Source organism: Panthera pardus, unplaced genomic scaffold, assembly GCF_024362965.1.
Source record: "Panthera pardus isolate Hobbes unplaced genomic scaffold, ASM2436296v1 HiC_scaffold_1, whole genome shotgun sequence".
NCBI lineage: Eukaryota > Metazoa > Chordata > Mammalia > Carnivora > Felidae > Panthera > Panthera pardus.
This window is the reverse complement of record NW_026526654.1, coordinates 55,240,434-55,267,692: the sequence shown is the minus strand read 5'-3', so window position 1 is coordinate 55,267,692 and position 27,259 is coordinate 55,240,434. Positions and strand designations below refer to the sequence as shown.

At 37.2% G+C, this 27,259-nt stretch overlaps 1 protein-coding gene and 1 long non-coding RNA gene across 6 annotated transcripts in view; one reads left to right on the top strand and one right to left on the bottom strand.

Moving 5' to 3' along the window:
- The window catches only part of DIAPH3 (diaphanous related formin 3), a 504,744-nt gene that overhangs the window by 363,055 nt on the left and 114,430 nt on the right, over positions 1–27,259 (bottom strand). For all 5 annotated transcript variants that reach the window (XM_053898946.1, XM_053898962.1, XM_053898954.1 and 2 more), the window contains 2 exons: positions 4,143–4,217; positions 3,986–4,055 (listed from right to left, as the gene is read on the bottom strand). In XM_053898946.1, coding sequence (XP_053754921.1) covers positions 3,986–4,055; positions 4,143–4,217 — 145 coding nt within the window. The remainder of the gene's footprint in view (positions 1–3,985; positions 4,056–4,142; positions 4,218–27,259) is intronic.
- LOC109247151 (uncharacterized) lies at positions 1,480–12,874 on the top strand. Its single transcript, XR_002071606.2, has 3 exons — positions 1,480–1,588; positions 8,870–9,017; positions 12,459–12,874. It is a non-coding gene; the product is annotated as an uncharacterized LOC109247151 (long non-coding RNA).

Here is a 27,259-nt window from a genome sequence, read left to right as displayed (position 1 = left end):
TGGACAAGGATAAAGTTTGTTTGCTACTGCCAGGATGCCACATCCAATTAGAAGATAAGGAGTCATGTTAATGACTTCGTGTTTTGATTTGAGGATATATACATCTCTTAGGGCCCACTTACAATCTATGGGAGATAAGTATCAAATAACAGAGGATAAATAGAAGCAATAAAACAATATGATTTATCTTCTATGTATCCCAAAGGATCCTTCTAAAGAGTGAGAAATTGGTTGATTAGAATTACTACTGAACACTAAAAAGGACTTTAATCCCAATTACAGACCTATGAACTACAGCTTAACTCAAAGTTAACACTAGATATAATTATCAAAGTTAAATCTATAACAAGCTTAGACCCAAATGCTGTGAGTGGTATGAAATCTTATTTCTAATTTTCCTATCGTGCCTACGTCATTTATATAAAGAAGCCGTCACACTGCTGAAAACACTGCATTTGTTTTCAACCACTATCTAAGGAACACAGGTACCAAGGAAGCAGCACAGGCAGAAGGGCCAAGCGCCCAGGATATGCTTTCTGGAGAGACATCTCGGTCTTTTTGGTGGCAGGGAAAAGTTTACAAATAGATAGCTAAGCCAGTCAGGAAATGATCCCTTTTGTGATGCCCTGGGCTGTCTCCTAACTGGAAACAAAGAAAGAGAAAGCAGGCATGGGGCCAAGGACTACAATGTTCTTCAATAACCATTATAGGGAATTGTCAGAGGTTTATAAAGTACCACTTAGATGCAATTCAAAAAGCCAATCAGTCAATGATTACCAAGTGCCAAAGAGCTGGCTCTGTCCTGAGAAACCAGAGGATTCAGTAAAGCATTTCCCTTTCATTTCCCACCCACTTGGATGTCCTTAGCCAACTCCTGCCCGTCTGGAATCAGAGTCCTGTGGCTCCTCCAAATACTCAAAACAACTCATGGTGATTTCCTCCAAGTGATACTAACTACCTTCTCTGTGAAGCCCTCTAGCACTAAACCATTATGCGTAGAGAGCAAAATATGAGCATTCTCTGATTTCAGAGTTTTCACTAGCACTTCCTAAACTCCAAGGCTCCACCATCGGCAGTATTCTGACTTTGCTAACATAAAAACATGCCGCGCTCATTTTAAGACTGGAATGAGGCCAGATTACCACCACTGAGCACCTAGAACTAAAGACAGAATTGCCGCCTACTTCATTAAAATTACTCTTGTTCAATTATTTAAAAAACAAAGCAAAGCAAACAAAAACTGTTGACTCTGTGAAAGAAATAATCAACTTACCAGTGCTACCATTTAAAATGCATTAAATGAAGCCTATTAGAACGTTAGAGAGGCGGTGACAAATTTTGGAAGGTCTAAGGTGTCTCTCTACTGAATATCAAGGGGCCACTCTGGTTTCTATGAAAACTCATATGTTCTAAATCGAGCAATAAAGCCAGGTTCCATTTGCTTTCTACTTGAGGCCCATTATTACCTAACAGATAGAATGTCAAGCCACTGGAAAAGTGTTAGGTAGGGGAAGGTGAAGGCCCTAAATCCTTGTGTACGATACTCAATAGGGCATGAATCCTGATCCTCAATCACTAGCTACCTATGGTGAGTTAATCCCAGTAGCAGAGATAACACTGGGAAGGGGGCTGGCTTCAGGAGCAAAACACCTATGCTGGGGGATGCACACCTTAAAGCAACACACAAAATGTTAACAGACCAAAATGTAGCCCCTGTTCTACTCACCTCTTAAACATATTTAACTTTTCATCATTTTATTGTTTCCCCTAATATTCAAAATCTTTTTCCATTTAGGAAATACTATTTAGTCCAATTTAGTGTTATAAGAAACTCACTTTCATCTGTTACCAGATTTACTCATTAATTACATAATTACCAGTACCTAAGAAGGTACCACTTTTTTTCCCCTCTCAGAGCCTCTATTTTTTTCATTATTCGAGGAACTCTTGTAAAGAGTACACAGTGACATAAACGAAAAACCATCAACAAATCTTGGGGAGGAGGGGGACTTTACCAAAAAAGTATTTCATATATTATTAAGTTTAGAATTCAGAAAATAGAATAATTTCAAGTATCAGCAACTTTTTATTCTTATTAGCACAGATGATAGCCATCAACACAAATGGAAATAGATTCCAGCTCCACAGATACAAACTATAAGCAAAAGCAATCCATTATAAGGGAACACACTGTATCAATCAGAACCTAAATACATAAAGTTGACTCCCTCCCCAGGTCAGTCTGAAGTAGGAAATTGCTTCTGTACACTACCTCATCTCACTTTAATCCTGGTATTCTTCCCAAAATCAAAGAATGATCCACATGCCCCTTTAGTTTAAAAAAATGTTCCCGGATTTTCTCTACTGTCAGCCTTATCATCAGGGAAATTTCCAATTTCTATATTCTCAATTTACAAGGAGCCTCTCTAAAGCAATATTATGTCCTCAGGATAGAAAAATCGCTTTCTTCGTTTACTCTTAAGACATATTGTAAAAAAGAATATGTAGTCTAACTAAAAACTAATTCTCACAGAACAATCCGTTCAAATATAGAATATATGTGAATATGTAACAATATAAAGAGGATTTCTACATCAGATATTCCCCTTGAAAATCATATTAGAGGCGCCTGGGTGGCTCAGTCAGTTGAGCATCCAACTTTGGCTCAGGCTGTGATCTCACATTTCGTGAGTTCGAGCCCCACAAGGAGCTTGCTGGTGTCAGCTTGTCAGGGCAGATCCCACTTCAGATCCTCTACTCTCTTTCCCTCTTCCCCTCCCCCACTCACACTCTCTCAAAAAACAAAACATTAAAAAAAAGAAAAGAAAAGAAAGAAAATCATATCTGATTGGAGAAGGCAGGGAGGTGAAAAATATCTCATTGTGTAAAAACAGAAATCTCAGCTCAAGAAAATGCTGAAAAATAAATAAGACGTGAAGGATTAAAAAATATTGGGGCACCTAGGTGGCTCAGTCAGTTAAGCATCGAATTGTGGCTCAGGTCATGATCTCACAGCTCCTTAATTAGAGCCCTGCATCAGGCTCTGTGCTGACAGCTCAGGGCCTGGAGCCTGCTTTGGATTCTGTGTCTCCATCTCTCTCTCTGCCCCTTCCCCTCTCATACTCAGTCTCTCCCTCAAAAATAAACATTAGAAAAAAAAGAAAAAAAGGAAAATAGAAGTATTTGCTACATTTAATAGAAAGAAATATGAATGTTAATAACTGAAGTACCAGTACTTAAGTGTGTAAGGCTCTAAAGGCTTATTTTTAAAATGTAAGACAAAATATTAAAAATTTGAAATTAATCAGAAATATACAGGCAGTTTTGCTGTGAAACACAAATCATCCTAACACCACAGGTAAAATTCCTCTCCTGCTGTCTAATGGCAACTAAAACACCGATCATTACTGTACCCATTGTTTTAAATTGTTTTAAATACAATATTTAAAAATGGGAACACTGTCCGAAAAATCTAACTTCAGTTAGGAGCTTCAAGTGTTCCTCTCTTCTTACGTATCCTCTTCAAATCTGCAAACTCTGCAGACCTGCCATATTGCCTTTGGTTTCAATATTACTTGTATGAAGCATCATTGCTCCATTTTTGGGACCTGCTTCTAATCGTTTCACACCTTTTTACATTAATTTGATTATAGATTTAAATTTCTAGGCTGTGAAAACTAATTCTTTCCCACTTGATTCTTTGATAATAAATATTACTGCAGATCACGTTCAATTATCATGTATGATTTCAAAGCTTATTTTTGCTATACTTCTGAAAATTGAGAAGGAAGGAGGAAGAGAGAGGGGGGAACAGAAAGGAGGGTAGAAAGGGAGGATCAACCCACCCACAAGGATTTGTACTCAATAGCTTATCAAAGCAGTACATCACTTCAGTGCAAATTCTGTACTACACACAACTCTATTTTATACGAATTCTGTAAGTACCAGTGAAGAACGAATACAATGTAATTACCTATGTACATACCTGTGTATTCATCAAAGCTTTTAGACACTGTATGACTTTATGCTGCTTCTTCTTTACAATTTTTTCTTGTCTGCATTGGCATAAAAAACATCACTGTTGGGATTATCGCTGGACATGCAAATGTAGCTTAATTGAAAATAAAAATGAATATACTTACATTTTGCCACTAATCAGTTTTTCCAAAATGTCCAGTAATAATCCAAGCCCCTCATGTCCAAAACTTTCCACCCAACTGATAAACAGGAAAACAAAAAACAAAAAAACAAAGGCAGTTATGCATGGTCAGTATTCTAGTTTAGAATATCACAATGAGATATGCTCACAAATATTTCATATTTGTTATATTCTAATCATAAATACAACATAAGAATATCATGTGCAAAATCATTCATGATACATAATCTTATTTGTGAGAGCAGTGATGGGATAAACCAGACTATGTCCATCACTTCTGTGCTCTGTGTCCAGCAACATTGTGTTGGTAGCTAGAATCTGCCCTGTGGGAAGTAACACAATGCAGAAATCAGCAAATGCTGCCAATCACCCCATCTGCCCCCACCCAGAGAGCTGGCCATTAAACATTTACCCACACACCACTGGATAAGCCTCACTTTAAACTTTTACAAAGAGCAGAAATCGGGCAATATTTAAAGAGGGAAGGGGCGCCTGGGTGGCTCAGTCGCTTAAGAGTCTAACTCTTGGTTTTAGCGCAGGTCATGATCTCGCGGTTCATGAGTTCAAGCACTACACCAGGCTCTGCACTGACAGTGCAGAGCCTGCTTGGGATTCTCTGTCTCCTTCCCTCTCTCTCTCCCTCTCCTGCGCTGGTTCTCACTCTCTCTCAAGATAAAGCACATAAACTTTAAAAAAAAAAAAAAAAAAAAAAAAAAAAAAGATTTAAAGAGGGAGAACTCAAATGTATGTATTGAAAAGAAAAGTCTTAGGAAAATTTCTCAAACCACTGAAATGCATCCTAATTTCCTAAGCTTCAAAGTTCGATTAAGAGTTTCATCATTATTTTTAAATGAACATTTTCATCTTGACCAAACCACCTCTTTTCATAAACCCACTGGCATAATCACAGTACACTAATGTAATTAGGACATCACTGCCAATAGACAATTGCTTACCTTGGTTATAGAAAAACTACCTTAATGGGAATTAATACAATTTTTTTTCCAGTGGTGATTTAGAAAGCTTTGAGCAAGAATATCATCTGTTTTTTAAAAAGTAGGGGAAAGAAAATTTTAGGATATATAACTGTGTTTATCTCTTTGTATATGTGTTTGTATGTATGATTGTGTGTGTGTGTGTGTGTGTGTGTGTGTGTGGCCTTTGAAAAAATCGAACTTTAAAGACAAAGTTTTGTCCAATAACCAAAAGCAAAATATTATAAACATTAAGAACAAGTTTAAGTCACATACCAAGATATAATACCATTTTCTTAAGACACAATAGAACATTTCCTATGACAATAAGAAAACCAAACACAACATTTTTAAATGAAAGCAAATATTGTTTAAAAAAAAATCTTCTTCATTTGTACACTTGTGAATACAGCTTACTCACTTATAAACATTCAGAATTTCTGATTCCTACCACACCAAAAAAAAAAGCTATTTGTCATTTAGATTGGCAGACACTTGTCAACTATTTCACTTGTCTCCTCCCTGTCCAGTCAAAGCCATGGAGTAACTAATTCAAGAATGTACTTAAGCAAGAAACATACTCTGATACCCTCCTAGGAAAAGAAAAGCCTGGAATCACTATTACAGTGAAGGTGAGAAAAAAAAAGTTGAATAGAAGTCAGAGTTTTCAAACCAGGATGCTACTTCAAAAGTGACGAGTTTACTCTCCACTATCAGCAACACCCAGATTACCTGTAGGCATTTCAAATCTCACTTTCATGTTTCGTGAAACACCTACAGCATCTGCTTAACTGTTTGCCTTGTTGACATCCTACTCCGTATTTATTCTTATTTCACATGAAGCAGGGAAGCTTGAAATCAAACACATAAAGAGTAACTTGAGAGTTTTACTGGGGCCGACACTGACACACGTGGACAGACTGTATTCATCGTACCCTCCTGTGTTAGTGTCTCCAAGCGGGACTTCCTACTTTGAAGTGAATTTTTAACAATCTGTATATGCAAAAGTATAACCATGGAGACATTCAAAAGCTAACATAAATGATATAGGATTATTCATATGGCTATCCCTTTCAATCATTGTGGAAAATAAAGTCACTATTCCTAAAACTGCCTTATACCAAAATAATTTAAAACTAGGTTAATATAACGAAATAAACTTTGTTTCACTTAATATGCTCATGGTGAAGCCTACTACAGAATTTAGGAAGCTTATCGATCCAAGTAAATCAAGTTAAGTCTTTTGGTCTAATTAATAGAACATAGTTTTGTTTGTTTGTTTGTTTTGTTTTTGTTTTTTTTAATTTATCACCCTTGGGGCACCTGGGTGGCTCAGTCGGTTAAGCGTCCGACTTCGGCTCAGGTCACGATCTCACGGTCCGTGAGTTCGAGCCCCGCATTGGGCTCTGTGCTGACAGCTCAGAGCCTGGAGTCTGCTTCAGATTCTGTGTCTCCCTCTCTCTCTGACCCTCCCCCGTTCATGCTCTGTCTCTCTCTGTCTCAAAAATAAATAAACATTTAAAAAAAAGATAAATAAATAAATAAATAAATAAATAAATAAATTTATCACCCTTAATATAACAGTTATAACCAGAATGCTGTGACCCACAGAAGGTCTCATATTAACTATTTTTGGACCCACTAAATAACTCTTCTGAACTATAGAATATAAGCCATTGCGGTAAAACTTACATTCACTCAAGCATATTATATATGAACTACTTCTCTATAAAATAAACTTAATAAATTAAACGTAAAGAGACATTATACCAAATTACTTTACACTGCAATCTTTTAACTCGTGGTAGAAATTAATTTCTGAATAAAATCGGAGAGAATGGTAATAGCCTAATGAAAGTCAGACTATACATTTCATAAAATACATCAAAAACAAAGTGAGGGGGCAGGGGGAGGAAACAAAGATGCTTGATAACAAAAAAAAATACATATATATAATATTTAAACATAAAAAGCTGGTACTTACTGAAATATTAAAACACAAATTAAGTAAAAACGCTCTCTGTTTTCTTAGAAATTTGCAAGGCCAGCATATTGTTGTACTAACAAGTTGTCACTAACAAACCCATTCTTTCAAAACCTTGGCCCCCACCTCTACTATTTTCAGCATGATTTTTAAAAATAGGGGCAAATATTATTTCTTATCTTTTCTGGAAAAGACATGCAAGATAAAAAGTGATATTGAGTAGGTAGGCCTGTGGTGCTGACAGAGGTTCATTGAAATCCATAGCTTTTTACAAAAGTAAAAGATTTCTCATCATCAATGTAAGAAGCAACCTGGAAAAAAAAATTATCAACTGATCTATAAATGATCAATCTTTAGGAAACAAAATCTGTTATATTTATTCTGTGCCTGTCAGCATAGTACCATCAGGCATTATGTGGTTTAACTATAAACTGCATTCATGGATGAATAAGCACTGTGCAAATGTTTCTTCCTCATGAATAGAAATGACATAGAGATTAGTATGACATTTGTACGGGGAAAAAATTGCTTAAAAACAGCAAAAAGTAATGTGCTAAGTACTAATTTAACACAAAATCTACCTCTTAAAATTCCGTAACAGGAAATATCAAACTCTTCTTTTTTAATTGCTTCAAGAAAAACTTCTAAGTATATTGCCATTTAGCACTTCCTAGCAGGGGGCTCCATGTAAGAGAAAAAAAGAGGTGAAGAGGTAACAAAAGGAAAAAAAAAAAGAGGGAGAAAGAGAGGTCTCTAGGATTAAATGTCCAAACCATCTTAAAATGTTCAAAGCAGCTTATGCTTTGAAATTCAGTTGTTGCTTCCTGAGACACAGGATGAAATCAAAGGTATGCAAAGTGGTTTCCTAGGTGTTGTTGGCTTTATGAAGCAAATACAGTCATCTCAATGAGCAGAAGAGGCAATAATCAGGTCTCAGATTTACTTCCTGGCCCAAGGACACTATCCATGTATATGTTTCCCACAGACTTAAGTTAGTTATCACCTCTCTTCCCAAATGTGCTCCAAGGAAGGTAAAGATAAATGCATCATAGATTGTCAGAACAAGAATAAACCAACCACGTCGTAAGGGCAACCTTACCAGTCACATACACCTGGAGAATAGGGACCATTTCTAATTTGTCTTTAAATTCCCCAGCACCTGGAATAGACTAAGCGTTCAATAAATGGTTTTAAAATAAAACTGAATCTCCTTCCATTTTTATATATAAGAAAAGAAGACACAGAGAGAGGTTATGGTCACTTAGAAATAGCATCCAGGTCTGCTGATGCCCAGATTCACACCCTTACTTTACATACCTAGAAAAAAAGTACAAAGCAATGACGCTTCCCATGCAGTATCACTGAGCCTGTTCCAACCTTCATGCCAAATACATCAATTCTGATTTCAGAACTGGTACTTATCCATACTGAACCAAGGATGATGAATCTGGAGTCCCTGTCCTTAGCACACTTGAGGACTTGATTGACTGCAGCTCAAAGGGTGATGTTTCATTACTACTCAAACAAGTGTTCATTAACAAAGTCACTCAGCCTTTATGAAGGTCTCACTGTGTGCTTAATACTACAATAGGTATGACAAATACAAAACTGAATAAAACATGTTCTCTGCCCTTGAAAAGATCACAGACTAGTGGTTGAAACAAATGTTGAGCTAAATCATTTCCATAATATAATAAATGCTATAATCATGGTGCTAAGGGAACAGAAGATAACAGCATCTACCCCTCCTAGGAGCAAAGCAACTGATGTCTGACCTGAGTTTTCAAGGTTAAGTCAGAGAAAGAGCTGTTTCTAAGGCACTGGGAATGCATGCAAAGCCATTAAAAGAAATGGTCTGTGCCGAGTTCCAGAAACGGCTGTAGGAGGTAAAACCAAAAAGGTAGGAAGGAGCTTCTGAAAAAAACTCTATACAATGTCATGGGCAATGGGAAGCCATTAGCACATGTGGTAGGCAGAATAATCTCACCCCTGCCCCCACCCCCACCCGGGAGATGGCCACGTCCTAACAGCAGAAACTATGATTATCTGATATAGCAAAAAGAGGAAAGAGAAAAGGAAATTCAGGTTACAAATCACAGGATTTTAAAATAGGGAAATGACCCTAAATTACCCAGGTGAGTCCAACCTAATGACCTAATTTACTTAAGTTGAAAGCCTTTCCCTGCGGGATTGGAGAGATGAGGCAGAAGAGAAATGCAAAGCATGAGAAGGGCTCAAAGTTTACAAGCTTAAAGACAGAGAAAGGGGAATAGGAGCCAAGGAGTGTGGGTGGCCTCTAGAAGCTGAGACAACCCTCACATGGCAGCTAGCAAGAAAAAAGGGATGTCAGTCTCAAAACTGCAAGGAATTGAATTTGGCCATTAACTCAATCAAGTAAACATCAAGCACAAAGGATCGCTCTCCATTTATTCAGAACTTCTTGGATTTTCCTCATTATGATTTTGTAGTTTTCAGCATAAAACTGATTGCTAGTGAAAGAATATAACCAACTTTTTTCAGGCGAAAATTTTCCTCTTAATATTGAAGTGTATAGGGCAGTATTATCAATGATATATATGCACACTGCTGTACAACACAGCTCTGAAACTTTTGCATCTTGCAAAATAAAGTCGATTTTTATCTTGAATCCAGCAATGTTGCTGCACCTACTGATTAGTTGTAGTTTTTACAGATTCTTTCAACTTTTCTATGTAAACATGTCATCTACAAAGAAGACAGTTACAGTTCTTCCTTTGGGATTTATACATTTTTGTTTCATTTATACCTCATCACTATGGCTAGAATGTCCAGCACTGTGTTGAACAAGAGTGGTGAAAGCAAACATCCTTGCCTCATCCCTAGTGTGAGGTGGAAAGTATTCAGCCTTTCACATTTAATGTTAGCTCGAGAATTTTTGTAGATTTAGGTTATCAAATTGAGAAAGTACTCCTCGGTATTAGTTTCCGAGAGTAGCTGTAACAAAGTACCGCGAAATAGAATACGTAGAGGAGAAGTTCATTCTCATAGTTCTGGAGGCTAGAAGCCCAATGTCAGAAGTGCTGGGCTCCCTCTGAGACCACGGGTAGACCCCTTCCTTGCCTCTTCCTAGGTTCCGGTGTTAACGGCTACTCCAGGATTTCCCTACCTCCCATCACATGGCACTGTGTCTCTCTTCTTAAAAGAACATAAATCGGATTAAAAGCCCACTCTATTCCTTTATGACCTCATCTTACTCCATCTGTATTGACCCAATTTTCAAATGAGGTCCCATTCTAAGGCGCCAATTCAGACTTAACATTTTCCTGGGGGACACAATTCAATCCATAATGTCTTTCCTCTTCTGAGAGATTTTATTAGAAGTGTTTAGTTTTTGTCAAATCTTTGCATCTATTGATACGTGATTTTCTTCTTTAGCCCTGTTGATATAGTGCATTTCAGTTAAGATTTTCATGTCTATATTCGTGATGGACATTAGTTTGTAAATCTGGAGTTTGGGGTTTTGATTGTTATTGTCTTTGTTTGGCTTGCTATCAGTATCAGCTTCATAAAATAAATTGTGAATTGTTCCCTGCTCTTGTATTTTCTGGAAAAGGCTGTGTAGAATTGGTATTAATTTTTCTTCAAATCTTTGGTAGAATTCTCCAGTGAAAGCATCTGTACTAGAAGATCTTTTAGGGACTCTTAAAATAGTAATTTAATTTCCTTAATAGCTAGAAGACTAGTCAAATATTCTATTTCATATTGGGTACGTTGTAGTACTTTCTTCTTCAAGAATTAGTCTTTCAAATAAGTTGTCAAATTTGTGTGTTTAAAGTTGTTTGTAGTATTGCCTTATTACCCTATCGACATTGAGTCTGTGGTGGTATTCTGTTTTATTCCTAATACTGGCAATTTGTCTCTTTTCTTCATCAATAATAAAGGTTTATCAGTTTTATTAATCTTCCCAAAGAACTACATCCCTGTTTCACCAATTTCCTCTATTGTTATTCTGTTTCCAATTTAATTGATTCTACTCGTTATCATTACCTTATTTATTTTCTATTTTGCTTTTTAGATTAAGGTGAGAACTAAAATTATTTATTGGAGCCCTTTTACTTCTCTAATGTATGTATTTAGTCCTACAGATTCCCTTTCTCAGTACAACTTCAGATGTGTGCCACAAGCTTTGAAATGTATTTTCATTAACTTCAGTGTATCTTTTTATTTTCCTTGAGACTTCCCCTTTGACTCAAGGATTATATACAAGTATGTTGTCTGCTTTCCAAATGTTTGGATATCTTCCTGTTATCTTTGTTATTGATTTCTAGTTTGAGTCTTTTGGTAGAAGAACACATTTGGTATGGTTTCAATTCTTTTAAATTTGATGAGGTTTGCTCTGTGGCTCAGGATACGGTCAAACTTGGTACATGTTCTAAGAAGAGAATGTGTATTCTGCTATTAACTGAAATGTTCTATACTATGCATTATGTACTTTTACTTAATAGTAGTGTTGAGTTCTTATATCTTTAGTGATTTTCTGCCTAGGTGTTCTATTGATTATTGACTGAGTTGTGAAGTCTCCAAATCTAATTGTGGATTTATCTATTCCCTTCAGTTCTAGTATTTTTGCTTCATATATTGTGGACATCTGTAGCCTGATATGTATACTTAGGATGGGTCTTTTGGTGGATTGACTCTTAAAAATCAATCTTTTTCTTTACTCTGAGATCTAAATGATTGGATATTAAAACAGCCACAACTGCCTTTTGATTAATGTTTGCATAATATGTCTTATTATCATTTCACTTTCCATCTGTCTATATCAATATATTTGAAGTGAATTTCTGATAGAAAGCATATAATCAGGTGATGTTTTTTAATCTACTCTGCCAGTCTCCTTTAATTAGCATAACCATTTACACATAATGTAATATTGACATGTTAAGCTCTAGTACTTATTTTTTGGATCTTGTTCATTCTGTTTGTTCATTTTCTTTTGCCTGCCTTCCTGTGGTTTACTTGAAACTATTTTAGAATTCCATTTTGATTTATTTATTGTATTTTTTATTTATAGCTCCTACAGCTTTTTAGAGGTTGCTCTAGGTACATCAGAATATATCAAAGCTTATTGGCATCATCGTCTCACACGCTTGTGCGAATGGTAGAAGTCTTCCATCCCGTTATGAATCGAATAGTATCCCTCCAATTCATACATACAGGCCCACACCCACAATGTGATAATATTTGGAGATAAGGCCTTCACAGAGATAATTAAGGTTAAGGGACATCACAAGGATAGGGCCCTAATCCAGTATGACGAATGTCCTCGTAAGAGGAAGACACCAGGATTTCACACCCACAGAGGAAAGGCCATGCGAAGACACTACAAGACAGCAGCCACCTGCAAGCCAAAGAAAGAGGCCACAGAAGAAACCAACCCTGAGGGCACCTGACCATGGCCTTAAGGCTTCCAGCCTCTGGAATACTGAGAAATTTCTGTTTAAGCCACCCAGGTTGCAGCCTTTTTATTATGGCACCCCAAGCTAACACATCTCCCTTTATGCACTTTACCCTCCCCATTTAGAGTATCATTGTTATAAGTGCTTCCTCTATGTACAGTGAGAACCTCATCAGACAGATAGAAGTTTTGCTTCTACCAAACATAATTTAGAAAATTCAAGGAAAGTACACTTACATTTTTATTTACACTGTACACTTTCTCTTCCCAGTATTTCAAGGATGCCTTCTTGTATTTCTTTTATTATTATTATTATTTTCTTATTCTTTTTCTTATTATTCTTTTATTATTTTTCTGTTTAGAAAATATCATTAGCTATTCTTTTAAGGCCAAAAATTCCCTTTGTTTTCTTTCATCTCAGCATCTCTTGATTTTGCCTTCATTCCTGAAGGATACATTCACAGCACGCAAGATTCGGAGCTGGCTGCTCTTGGCTTTCTTCATTTAAAAACTGTTTCTACCACATGCTTTGGGCCTCCATAGTTTCTGAAGAGAAATCCAGTGTCATGCCATTGGTTTTCTCCATAACCAAAGTGGCATCTCGGGTTGCTTTCAAGAATTTTTACTGTTTTCAGTTGTCAGAAGTTTGACTATGGAAGGTCCTAACGTGAGTTTCTCTGGGTTCACCCTATTTGCAGTTTCACTAGGTTTCTTGAATCTGTAGGCTTAGGTCTTTTGCCAAACTTGGGAAATATTTAGCCATTATTTCTTCACGTAACTTTGCTATCCTCCCACCTCTCAGATCCTCCTAGGATTTGGACAACAAAATGTTAAATCTTTTATTATAGTGCCACAGTTGCCGGAGGCTCTGTTTTGGTTTTGTTTTTCATTTCCTCTCTGTTCAGATTGGGTATTTTCTATTATTCTATACTGCAGTTCACCAATTCTTTCCTCTCATCCTCGCATTTTGTTGTTGTGCCCCTCCAGTAAGTTTTTCATTTCAGTTATTGTAGTCTTCAATTCCAAAATTTCTATTTGATCTTTTAAAAAGAATAAAGTTTCTTCTATTTCTTTACGGAGACTATTTTTTTTTTCTTTCAGCATATTCATACTTGCTCATTAAAACATCTTTAGGATGGCTCCTTTGAACATCTTTATTAGAATGTCCAAATATCTCTGACAACTCATTGTTGTCGTCTATTAGTAAAGGTCTTTTTGCACTCAGTTTGAAACCTTCCTCCTTTTTATTATGACAGGTTTTCTATATTGAAACCTGGAAACAGGTTATTATGTTATGATACTTCGGATTTTATTTCAACCTCTTGTTTTTTTAGCTGGCTTCCTATGATACAGCTCAGGTGGAGGAAGGAGGACAGGCATCCCCTCAATACCGCCAGGTGAACACACGAGTCCGTGCTCTCCAATTGGCCTCTGCTGATACCTCAGAAAGAGGCTTCTTGTTATTGCTGGACATGGATGGGTGTCTGAGCTCCCCACCTAGCCTCCATGGTACCTCCCTGGCAGGGAGAAGTAGGACTGCCTTGTTATGCTCACGTAACCCCCACTAGAACCAATGGGAGGGGAGGTTTGTTTCCAAATCTGTTTTTGCCAGGTGTACCTATTACTGTAATTAATTTAATAAAAATTACATAAACAGACAAATCACTGCCAAAGAAGCTGCTATTTCTATGAAAACCAAGCCTAATGCTTTGAAAAAGTTTTTTAAATGGCATTTTAAAAAATGCCAGAGAAGTAGACATGAACACAAGTGTTTACTATTGAGAGACATCAAAAAGACTTTACAAAAGAATTCTGTATACTTTATAAGAGCCTCTACATTTCTGTTCCACCTTAAAATACCAATATGAGGAAGAGAGTGCATCATGGATGTGGTTTGTATAATCATCTATTTCTACTCAGAAGTAGAGTAGGTGCTACTCTGACCTCCTCATCAAAAGTATAGAGGAAAAAAAAAATGTTCAATCTTTTGAATCCAAAGAATGTTTAGGACATATGTAAATCATTTATCATTCCCTGTGTTAGCCCTAGAAACCAATAGCATCAAACAAAAGGACTTCTTCAGTAGACACACACACACTTCCATATAGTGCCTTTTTAAGTAGGTGATATTACACATTTGTTTCTTCATTTTGCTTGTGTTTTATCTATTTTCTTATAATGAACTCCTACTTTTTGTAGTAAGAAAAATTTTTAATTACCTCCAAGAATAATCTTACATAAACACCTAGGGAAACACAAAGTTATTTTGCTCAAAATCAATATAAGAAACATCCTGAAAGGGGGAAAAAAATATCACTGGTCACATGTGACAAAGTAACGAATTTTATACCTTAACCTTAGAAGCTCAGCTTTAATACTGTGTAATATCCAAATCCAATTTACATTCCTCGGTCAGAGTAATATATCACCAATGCTGAATATAATTATAGCTTATTTTAGCTTTCATTTTCACCTACTCTTAGCAAGGTGACTATATACTTACAATGAACCGGCAGGGGGCGGGGCGGGGTGGGGGGGGGGGGGAGTAGAGGAGCACAAAGCAATTAACATGCCCTATAGGACAAAACAAACATACACCTCCATCCCAACTGATAGGCATCCACAAAAATTACACTAAATTATACAGGGAATGCAGTAACTAAATAATGATCTGATTTAAAAATCTACCAAAATTCAAAATGCAAACATTAATACATATATTTTCTAGGAACTGACTTTTAAAGAAATTATATATTTAAAACCAGTCACTTATTCTCACTTCTAATATTAGATGAGACAGTAGAATAACAAACTAAGTAGTCTATTCTCTTAGTTACTTTCTAGCAGTAACATATTGAAAGGTATAAACTATCTAGAAAAAGTAGTCCAAATAGCACAAAAAGAAAACCAGATGAACTGCAGTGATGTAACACAAATCACCAATAAGAAACATGAGCTCTTGATCTTTAAGTGAAAAGACAGTAAAAGAACTATAGAGTTGAAATAACATATACTGGCATGTGCTCTAATCAAAACTTTAGTCCACTATTAAAAGAAACATTGCAGAAAAAAAAAATCTTTTGGAATGTATTAAATAGGAGTAAAGGAGTTTCTTGGTATCAAATCAAAATATCATTACTTCAGGAAAGCATTAATGAATTTTTCATCTTAAACAGACTAATTTGACAACCAATATGCGAGGGGGGAAAGAACCCATTATAGTGCAGGTCTTCCACCATCTGTTTTCACCCAAAGTACTTGCTACTATTGCCCAATACTAGTCCCATAAACTTCATTATTAAGTCTATCATCTGCTCCTCATTCTGTCAAGTTCATTACTACCTTCACTCATAATGCTCCCCTCCACAGAGCTGCCTCTTCAGTTACAAACGAAACTATTTCACCTTTCAAGAGCCAATGCAAGTTTCTGTCTTCTTTGAACTCTAGTTCATCTAAGTTTCTCCATTTGCTTACTGGGTCTTACCCACTTGGCCCCAGATCTCTCTCCAGTTACTGTCCGTTTCTTTTTTACAGCATAATGTCTCAATTGCCTCTGAAGAATGGTTAGTACAAGAAGTACTTCTTCACCATCCATTCTTTACCATCCATTTATTCCATCTCACTTCATCTGGCTTCTGCCACCCAGACTCCACAAAACTGCTTTCCTCGAAGGTCACCAGGAACGCTCCTCTTGCTCATTCTGGCAGTAACATCTTGCCCCAGGTCTCAGGAGCATTCATGTGGTTTGCCACTTGACCCTACTGAAACTCTCTTCCTCTCTTAGGCTCAGGAAACCAGCCTTTCTGGGTTCTCCTCCTCCCAAATGACCACTGTTCAGTCTGTTTTTCTGGTTTCTCTAGCCTTTCTAGACCATGGATAACTGCTGGAGTTCCCCAGGGCTTCTTCTGAGTGTTTTACTGTATCTTCCTTCCTTCCTTCCTTCCTTCCTTCCCTCCTTCCTTCCCTCCTTCCTTCCTTCCTTTTCTTTCTCTCTCTCTCTCCCCCCCCTGCACCCCCCACCTGGACTCTCAACTATTCTCAGTGCTTTATGTACAGTCTACATATCAACAGTAGGTAGGCATCTCCACATGTCTCCACTGAGCTCCAGACTCCATTATCCAGCTGCTTGCTTGTTCATATCTCCAACTGTGAAACTCAAACATATCAAACTTAACGTGGTTAAAACAAACATTTTTGTTTTCCACAAAATGTATGAAACAAGTAAAAAAACCATCTTCCTCTATCGCTGTTAATGGCACTACTTTCGTCAGGTCACAAAATCTAGATGTCATTATTGATTCCTCCACTTCAGTCACACACCACAGCCGATCTGTCAACAGGTCCTACAGTTTGTACCTCCAGTTTATCTGCAAAACCCACCCTCTCATCGCCCCACCACTACTACAGTCCTCATCCAAGCCATGCTCATCACTCCTGTGACTAGGCCATAGCCTCCTTTCTGATCTCCCTGTCCACTCTATCCTCCCTTCAATACACTGTCCCCAAAGCAGTTCCTTTTAAAAGGTAAACTTAGAAACACGTGACTTCCATGGGGTGCCTGGTGGCTCTGACAGCTCAGAACCTGGAGCCTGCTGCGGATTCTGTGTCTCCCTCTCTTCCTGTCTCTCTCTGTCTCTCTCTCTTTCCAAATAATTGAACGTAAGAAATACGTCATTTGCCATGTAAATCTCGTTAACAGCCTCATACTTATTTAAAAAAATCTTATGTCTCCCCCCAAGTCACCCTTAAGGTCTCTCATGACCTGGCCACTGTCCACCTCTCTGATGGCTCCATGGCCTCTGGGATTCGACTCCCTCCCTCCACTCTCCTGCCACTCTCCACTTTCCTCACCTCAGGGTCTCTGCTGCCCGAGAGGTGCTTCCTGGCCCTGAAGCAAAGCCTAAGCTTCTCTTAACTAATTCCCTGTCTTCTTAGTCTCTTAATCTTTACTACCTCAAAGACTTCCGCTGACGAGCTTGTATCTAAAAGTGCTCTATGCACTATTCTCAGTCCCTGATTTTTTCTTAACTGAACTGGTATCTTCTGTTATATATTTTCTAGGTCTCACCCCTAGATGCCTCATTCCCGTGATACCTAGCACAGCACCTGAGAATTCTGGTTGCATGAGTAGATTAACTAATACATCCTCTGCCGTACTCTAGTGGCATTTTATCCATACTACACACTTCAAGAGCTGGTGGTATCACTTACTCTATGTGTTCAACGTTTCTCTCCAAATGTGATCTCAGCAAGCTGAAGCCAGGGAGAAGCCTTTACACCTCTCTGAGTTTTCCAACAGAGAGGCGCGTGAAGAAACTCAAACCACCGGACCCCCTACCCTAAAAACTGACTGGTGGCAGCTCATGCATTTCATATTATTTCATGTTTTAACTTCCCTATTCTCTTTTCATTATTCAACTCCATTTAACATGCACCCTGATGTTCCGAGTCCATGTGACAGTTCCTCAACAACAATTAATTAATTAATAATATTCTGGGCTCCTCCTCAGAATGCCACACCACAGCAGAGATGCCTTATCTTCAGACTCAAGAATGCAAAGGCTCAAAACAAGTGCACAAAGAATATCATCACAAGACTTGATCTCAAATTATTGTCCAAAAGAGCAGCCTCTAGTGACATGCGAATTTAAGCTTAAATTGCGTTTCTTAGTCACATTAAGCATGCTTCAAGTGCTCAACAGTCATGTTTTGAATACTGAAAAGCACAGACCAAGAACATTTGCTGTACAAAGTTCTACTGAACTTCTGCTCAAATGAGCCTACTTTCTCTCTAGCTCTGTAGAGGCAGTCCAAGTGACCTCAGTGGATCTAACCCTAATGTGTTTATCTTTTATGAATGTTAACATATGAAAGATGTTTAACGTATGAAAACTTAGAAGACTATGAGTTTCTTACATTTATTGATTGTCCCATAACAAAAGACCTAGAAATCCATGGCCAATATGGATGATAAAATTCAGTTTTATTTCACAAGTTTTTCTGAATCATAAAAATTAAAATTTCCTTCTATTGCCAATATATTTCACCTATGTATTTAGGCCTTATGTAGACAGCTGACCTTTGAACACTGTGGGTGTTAGGGGTGCCAATTCCCCCCGACACAGTGGAAAATCCAGTATAATAAACATTTGATGCCTCAAAAACTTAGTTCCTAATAGCCCACAGTTGGCCAGAAGTCTTACCAATAACATAACCAGCTAATTAACACATACGTTGTATATGTGTTATACAGTGTATTTATTCTTACTATAAAGTAAGCTTTACAAAATGGTGAGAAATTCTAAGAGAAAATATATTTGCAGGACAGTACTGTATTAATAAAAATAATTCAAATGTGTGTTGTTCAAAGGTCAACTGTAGTTATGTACTTTTTTAGGTATAGAGACAGCGAGGAATACAAGACAAAAATCATATTTTAAGTTCTTTGCTTAACTCACCAAGCAATACTTTTAAAACGCTGGTAACGAGGCCAAAAAATTAGTCTCAGGAAGAAACTACACAGACCCTTCATATGTAGGCTACTAAATAACAGGGGGGTTTAGGGTCTGCAATGCAATAATTTTTCCACTGAAGACATTCATCTTCGCCAAAGAAACCAAAGTATTCATTAAATAACATGATGCTGGTAACGGTTACAAATGTGAACATATAAGGCTTACATTCTCTGAGGACACGGACAAAGCAACTGAAAGACAAAGTTTCTTGTATTTCACTTCTACGGTCAGGAGAAGCTGTACACGTTTAAGAGCAGCACTTTTCCCAAATTGTTATAACACTATCTTCTGTTGTCTTTTAAACAGTAATCTAATCTTTTCCCATAATTAGTTTTCAGTCACAATTCTTTCTCTTATGCCTGAATATCAAACTACTCTATTTTAAAAAGGAAGATTTGAGACCCTGTGTTAATTGTGACAGACTTTACATATGAATTTTTGAAAATTAATCTTCACTATTCAAACAGCAATTTATATTTTATTTTAAATAGACTAGGAGATATATATTATCAAGTAGATGGGGAGGATTTTACTTCTAGGGCCTTTCAGGTCAAGTATAAATTGAGCTACACAGCTGTTATTCATCGTGTACAGAAAATACGTATTTCTCAGTTAAAAGCAATTACTATATTTCCAATGCACTGTACTTTTATTGTTAACCTTGCATTCAAAGTCAAAGCTTTTCAGACACAGATAGAGTTAACTTTGAAACCAAATAATTATGACATATTTTAAAACAGCTATAAGCCAAAACCAAACTGTAGTATGAATGACAATACACAAAGGACGAAGTCTCCCGCCAGCGGGGAACATGAAGTCTTCTCGGAGATTTCTCAGAGAAATTACTCCAGCTTTGGTAGGACTGGGAAAGCAGTGGAAGGTATTGGCATGCCCTTTAAAATATCAGGTTAGTACTCATTTATAAACATTAATATTTTCTTTCAGGGCATTTTGCATTAATATTTCATTCTTTTAAAACACTTTGGAAAGGACTTCAAAATGACCTAAAATTAGAGGGCATTTTCAACAAATATTTCTTTAATAAGCAATATTAAGAGTCATAAAAGTAATGGATACTGAATGTTAATTTAGACATAAATAATACAAGGTATATCCTAAGATATATGGTATCGTCTAAATACAGAAATAAAGAATATTAACATCTTACCTAGACTTGGTGACTTTCTATTGAAAACAACCTAGAAAAAATGCTTTGTAGAGGTAAAAGTACATCTCCCTGAGAAAAGTTCTGTAAAATAAACATGAATCCAATGGGTATTTTTAGCATACCAAAGGGGATGTTCCTGTGACTTTCACGATGTGCCATATTGCCGATTCCCTCATCCTAGCTACAGGCAGTCACACTGAAGGCTGTCGTGGACCACACCTTTTGCACTGCCTGTCAGACACACCCCTCCTCTCCGTTTCTACCCCTTAACAGCTGGTGCAAAGCCCATTCCCTTTGCCTTATCCAAGACAGAACTCCCCGCTAAAGGCAGCCTCTCATGGATCGCTCGTTTCTTTTTGGGATTCTCTTGATACAAATGCTCACTCATCCTTGGAGGTTTTAAAAATCTTTTAATCTTTCAGACTTCAAGTCCTTTATATTTTCCCATAGTCCTGAACTTAACTTTGAGGATATAATCGTCATGCAGTATTTATGTCCAAGAAGCAAGCAGCTAACCAGAAGAACCAAGGTGTTTAAGCAGCAATGTCTAATAGAATTTTTTTTACGGTGACATAAATGGTTTCTGTGTGAGGTTCAATTTGCTAGCCACTAGCCACAAGTGCCTCTTGAGCACCTGAAATGCTTACCCCCACCCCGGCTTCATTAGTTTAAATAACCACAAGGACCTAGTGGCTACCTTATTAAAACAGCACAGGAAGGAAAACAGAACCATCTGTATTACGTGGCCTCCTGGCATCACTAGAGGAGGGGGGAAAAAAAAAAGGAAAGACAAGACAGAAGAAATAGAAGAATGTAGACCACCCAGGAAAATCTTTACCCTTCCTGCCCACTTGAGAAACTACCACTATTAATAACACCATACACCTATACATATTGTTAATTCCCAAACTTTTTTCTAAGGCTTATTTTTAAAAAGAAATTTTGTATCTCATGTCTTATTTTAAAATTCTAAAACATGTCAGGCAATAAAAATAAACTGAAGCATATTAGTGAGAACATTTACTATCCTCCTCCTCTCGGTTCTACTAAAGAAGAGGCCTTCTCCTATGCTCCCCAGAAAAGAATATTAGGGATTACTTCCAGTCACTCCCTCCATCTCATTATTTGGAGATTTCCCCACCACTCCTCCCCCCCCCCATTCACCACCACCCAGAAGGACTGATTTATCAAATTAGAGAAAGTGGGGAAGGGATCCTGACCCTGGCCTACAGTTGTCTATTCTTTCTACTGAGGAGAGTGTGGGAAGTTTGACTCACTGGGATGAAGTACATTTCACCTTCAAAAGTCCCAGTTGTGCTCTGCAACTTGGCCTTTCCAGGAGTCCAGAGGTTATTCCTAAGCTCACTTCTGTTATCTACTTTAACATGTTCAGAACTCAAGGGCAAAAAGGGATGTATCCGCATCTCTTCAAAACCAGTCGTTTGCATGTTTCTGTGTGAAACAGGACAGCTGTTAGAGAAAATAAAATAAAGGGTAAAAGGTCTCTTTTTTAATCTAATTGAGGGATAAGTACTAAACAGAAAAAGAAGATCTTTGGGAGGCAAAGTAAAAGTGAGGTATTGAGAAAGTACTGAAGTCAATGTGGGAGCTGAGCTAGTGACAATTTATTTATCTGGACTAAACGGACAATCTTCAAATAGAGGTAAGTTTCAACAAATCCAGAGCAGGACAGCCCTTTGTATTCTTAGAAAGTTTATGCCCAGATCCAAGTCCTGTAGCATATCATGAAAATACTTATTTTTATCTCCTAGTAGTAAGATAAATGAAACTAAAACCTGGAAGAAATGAGAATTTAACACTTACTGACCTATTCTCTGCCCCACTAAATAATGTACAGATGCTTGACCCCTTTCTTCTCCTTCCCCTTCTTCCCTTTCTGCTGTTCTGATCTAGTTTCAAAGGGGCTCATTTTGTAGGCTCAATGCCGGCCCCCGTTAGCTTCATGAACAGAGTTCTCGTCCTCCCCCTCCAGCCCAGGGGTGGAGCAACTTCTCACTGCTGCCAATCAGGTCCTCACTGCTTCTTATGTGGTTTCTCAGTCTTTCCATCAGTTATTTAACCTATTTCTGGTATTAACTTCTTTAAAAAAAAAAAAAAAAAAAAAATTACAGCGTGCTCTCTGGTGTCTGTCTTCCCGCTAGGACTCTGACAACATATATACTACATACATATATATGCACATATGTATGTACAGTTTCATTCTGATTCCTTCCCATCTCCTTCCTAGGAAAGGATCTTTGCTAAGACTGACAAAAGCAACAGCGACTCCTCTAGGATCATAATGCAGTATAATTAAACTTTAGGAAGAGGTCCATCTGGGTAAAAGTTTGACCTGTAGATATTTCGGTTTGGGTGCTTTGAAAAGGCTGTACACCCCCTCCCACCACATGTCATTTAGATCCACTGACTAAAATTAGGGGTTCTGCAGACAGGAGAGAAGGATGAAGGCCTGGGGGGCTGGACGCTAAGTCGTCCTCGCTCAAGACATACCCTATCTCTCATCATAGTCACTGTCCCTTCCCCCAACCCAGGGACAGACACAGGGTGTAGGAAACGCAGACTTTTTACCCAAGTGGGTAAATTTACTCCTGCCATGAATTTCTAGGATGTTTTTTGAGGAGTATTATCACGTTCCACAAATCTCTAATGCCAAACCATGATTTTCAAAAAGATATAAACATCGCTTCACCCAGATAAAGTCAACAGTGTCAAATATTTATTTACTACATTAATGTGGGAACCAGCAAGATGGTGAGGCTGGTTCAAAAAGAACTAGAAAAATCAAAGGATTTTAAGGTGCCTTAAAGGATAGAAGAATGCTAATTGAAATGCAAGACTGATATCCTGCAGAGTAATAAAACCATAACTTCTAGAGTTCAACATTTTAATATATAATTTTATTTATTTACTTTGAGATAGAGATAGCACAAGCAGGGAAGGGGCAGAGAGACAGGGAGGGAAAGAATTCCAAGCAGGTTCTGCACTGTCAGCACAGAGCCCAACACAGGGCTCAATCCCACAAACCATGAGATCATGACCTGAGCTGAAATCAAAAGTTGGATGCTTAACCAACTTAGCTACCCAGGCTCTCCTCTAGAGCTCATCTTGGCGCGGGGGGGGGGGGGGGGGGGGGGGGCGGCAGGGTAATCAAAAGTAAGGTAAAGTAAAATAAGTATATGAACATATTAACATAGGCACTTTAAAAATATGAAGCAAAACCAAAAAACAGTTAACAGGAATTCACCACTGACCAACTGGTCTGACAAATAAATGACAGAAAGGAGGAAGCCCTCTACTTGTCTGTTTATATCCTTCTGAGAAATTGGGATTTGGGGCGCAAAACTTTAATACTTGTTTTTCTTGTATTAAAATAGCGATCTGCAACAATTCTACCAAAAACCGTCACTGAAACAAGATTTTAAAGTTGTATCTGTGGTAACAAGAAAGTAAAGTATCCTTAAAAGAAAAATTTAAAGAGAGAGAAAGAGGAATTCAGAGAGGTAAGCCAGCCTTGAGCCCCACTTGCTCTGCCCTATGGGACAGATACAAAGGAAATCAACGTTTCCTTTGTGATTGTGGTACAGAGTCAAAGGGACAAGAGCCAAAGCCTAGAGGCCATTATCAAGGCTAGGACACACAGCAAAAATGAGAATCTCAAAGGGTCACACCTGCAATAAGAAGGTAAGCTAGAAATAAACCTATCCACCTGCCCAGTAAAGGACAAGGCAAATATGTTCTGGTAACATATAACCCAAGTTAGATTCATGTAAGGTGCCCATGTGTTAAAACAAACATAACACCAAAAACAAAAGTCCAAACACCTCAAGCCAGAAATTTTAGTTTAAGTTGGCTCTGGGTTATTAGTATCCATATGTGTCTAGTAGTTGAAAATCATTCAATTCATTCTAGCAAAATATATCTTCAAAATAAATCTCAAAGAAAAAGTTCAAAGGGACAGGAGGCCACTCTCATTACAGAGCACACAAAGAAACAAGACATGAGTAAAGATGGAAAGAACTAACCAGCCAACCAAATAACCAAGATCAGGCCTGAGAAATTTTCACTTACTAGATTACAGACCTAGAAAGTAGGGATACTTACTATGTTTAAAGAAATAAAACAGGATTAAAAACAAGCATGAAGCAACAAATTATGAAAAAGACAAGGAGTTTTAAGACAGAAACAGAGGCACCTGGGTGGCTCAGTAGGTTGAGTGTCCAACTCTTCATTTCAGCTCAGGTCATGATCTCAGGGTCTTGAGATCAAGCCCCACGTCAGGCTCTGTGCTGACAGAGCAGAGCTCCTCTCTCTCTGCCCCTCCCTCTGCTCACACTCTCTCTTTCAAACTAAATAAACTTAAACATAAATAAATAAAACGGAACGAAGGAGAAATAACAGGGATGAAATTATAATAATGGAAATTTAAAATGCAACATATAGCTCAATAGCATATTAGACACCAGTGAAGAAACAAGAAAACGAGAAGATCTAATAAATAAATATAAATGCTTCCAGAATATAGAGGAAGAATATAGAGGGATATAGAGGAATGTAAACTATTAAGTTGATAATAAATAATGGCATATGGAGGAAGAAGGCCTGCATCCTAACATATATAAAATGAGGAAAAATTGTAAAGGGATAATAGCTGAAATTTTCACAGAATGTATTAAGGACACCAAACCATACTCAGCAAGCTCCCCCAAAACCCTAGAGGATAAATAGGAAAATTTCAACCTAGACACAGAACAGAGAGAAAAGGCAGATTACCCGGAAAAAAATGAGTTTTAGATCAAGAGCCAACCCTTTGAAAACAGCAATGCAAGGCAGAAGAGGAAATACTATCTTCAGTGCACTAACTTATCTAAAAGCCCTCCATTTCATGCCTTAGGAAAAGCATCCTTCAAAAGTAAAGGCAAATTAAGTCACTTTCTGACAAATTAAAGAGTTTTACCATTAAAAGACATTGGCCAAGGGAGCCTAATAATATACTTGAAGCAAGAGTAAAATCATCAGAGACAAATGTGTAATACCCAAAAAGGAATGACTAAATGAATGTGCAAACATATATACATACACATATCTGTAGTTTGACTCAATAGTAATAGCTAATTTGTGACATTAAAAAGAAAAAAAATACAATTAATATATCACACAACACTAGCATACAAATTAACAGAAGGTGATTGGTGTTCAAGTATTTTTAGGTCTATGTTCTTAGGTTCAAAACACAGGATATTGCTTATTTTTGTCCCTTTTAGGCAAAAATTAAATTTCCTTTTTGAGTGTGTACATGCTAACTTTCTTTTCTAAGATCAGAAAGGGAAAATGTGTTCCAAATTAGTAAGTAAGGAAAAAAGTGAAATGAGAAATTAAAAATCTACCCAAAGAATTAAGGAAGAAGAGGAAGAAGGAGAGGAATAATACAGAAAAGGAACAAAGAGCAGAAGGGTGGGTGTATAAAGGAAGATGAACACAGTGGAAGCAGCATAAACTACTTGAAAATTCAAAATGAAATGTCAGGTACAGATTCCAAAACGTTTTTACAGTGGCGATGAAAACATAAAACTACCAGAAAATGACAAAGACTATCAGATTTGTTAAAAAGGAGCATTTGTATACTATTTGTAATAGATCTTCCTAAAACATAAGAAAAAATAAAAGTATGGGAAAGTATGGATTGTGATGGTGTGTGCGTAGTTGCACACATCAACGTACTTAAGTCTATCAAATACAATAGAGAGGGAAAGTCTCAGAAGAATGCACGGAAGATTATGCTGTTTACAGGAAGTGACAAAGATAAAACCAAATAATACACAAATTAAGAAGACATATATGGTGAAACTATAATGAAAAGAAAAAACAAAGATAACCCCTAAATTCAAAACAGCACTAACCACAGTATAGCGGGAGAACGGGACATAGAATTAAGCAGGGATGCATGGAAGCTTCCAAGTTACAAGCCTTATTTCTATCTCAGCTTCACAGGTAGGCAAGTGGGTGCTTGTTTTTCTCTTATCACAATGTCTTTACTACATGTTTAACGTTTTACAAAAATCTAATTTTAGGGGCACCTGGGTGGCTCAGTTGGTTAAGCATCCGACTTTGGCTCAGGTCATGATTTCACAGTTTGTGGGTTTGAGCCTCGCGTTGGGCTCTGTGCTGACAGCTCAGGACCTGAAACCTGCTTCAGGTTCTGTGTCTCCCTCTCTCTACCTCTCCCCAGCTTGTACTCTCTCTCTCACTCTCAAAAATAAACATTAACAAAAGTTTTTAAGAGATAAATAAAAATACATAAAAATTTAAATAACTATTAGCAACTTCAAAATTATCGGTCTTGACTTTTTTCTCCAGATCATGTTAGTATCAATGAGTATGTTGATCTCATTGCTTGCCACAAACTTCTTTGTCTCTTCACACAAGTGGTATAAGAAACAAAATATGTGTCAATTCTAAAACGAAGCTCTTCTATCAGCTTTGTGTTTAAGCACAGAAAAACTAGATTCTAAACATGGCACTGATCAAATGGAATAAAGATCCACAAAGGCTGCTCAGTTGCTTTACGGTAAACATTTTACTGCACATTTTTCTTAAAGTGATTTTTTGGAAGTTACAGTTATTACCTTAATCAAACCTAGTTCCAAAACCCCTTAGAATTTTAATGAAAAGATAATGTTAGCAAAAAAAAAAAAAAAAAAAAAAAAAAAAAAAAAAAATTCTTGTAAACTTCAAAAAGCACATGTTAACTATGAGTAAAGGAAAATAATGCCTAAGATTAACACGAGACCTGATAGATAGGATTTTCTGAGCCAGAAATCGTGCCCTTGACAGCTACATCAAATTGAGAAAATGAAGATACATTCTGTAATTCATTTGCTATCTGCATAGATGAGTATGGACGAAAATGCTTGTTATCAATCATAATAATGTTAGTGTCTACTTTTTTACGTTTCCACCTCAACGTGTTCAATAGCTGAAACATAATTGTTGCCTATGTCAAG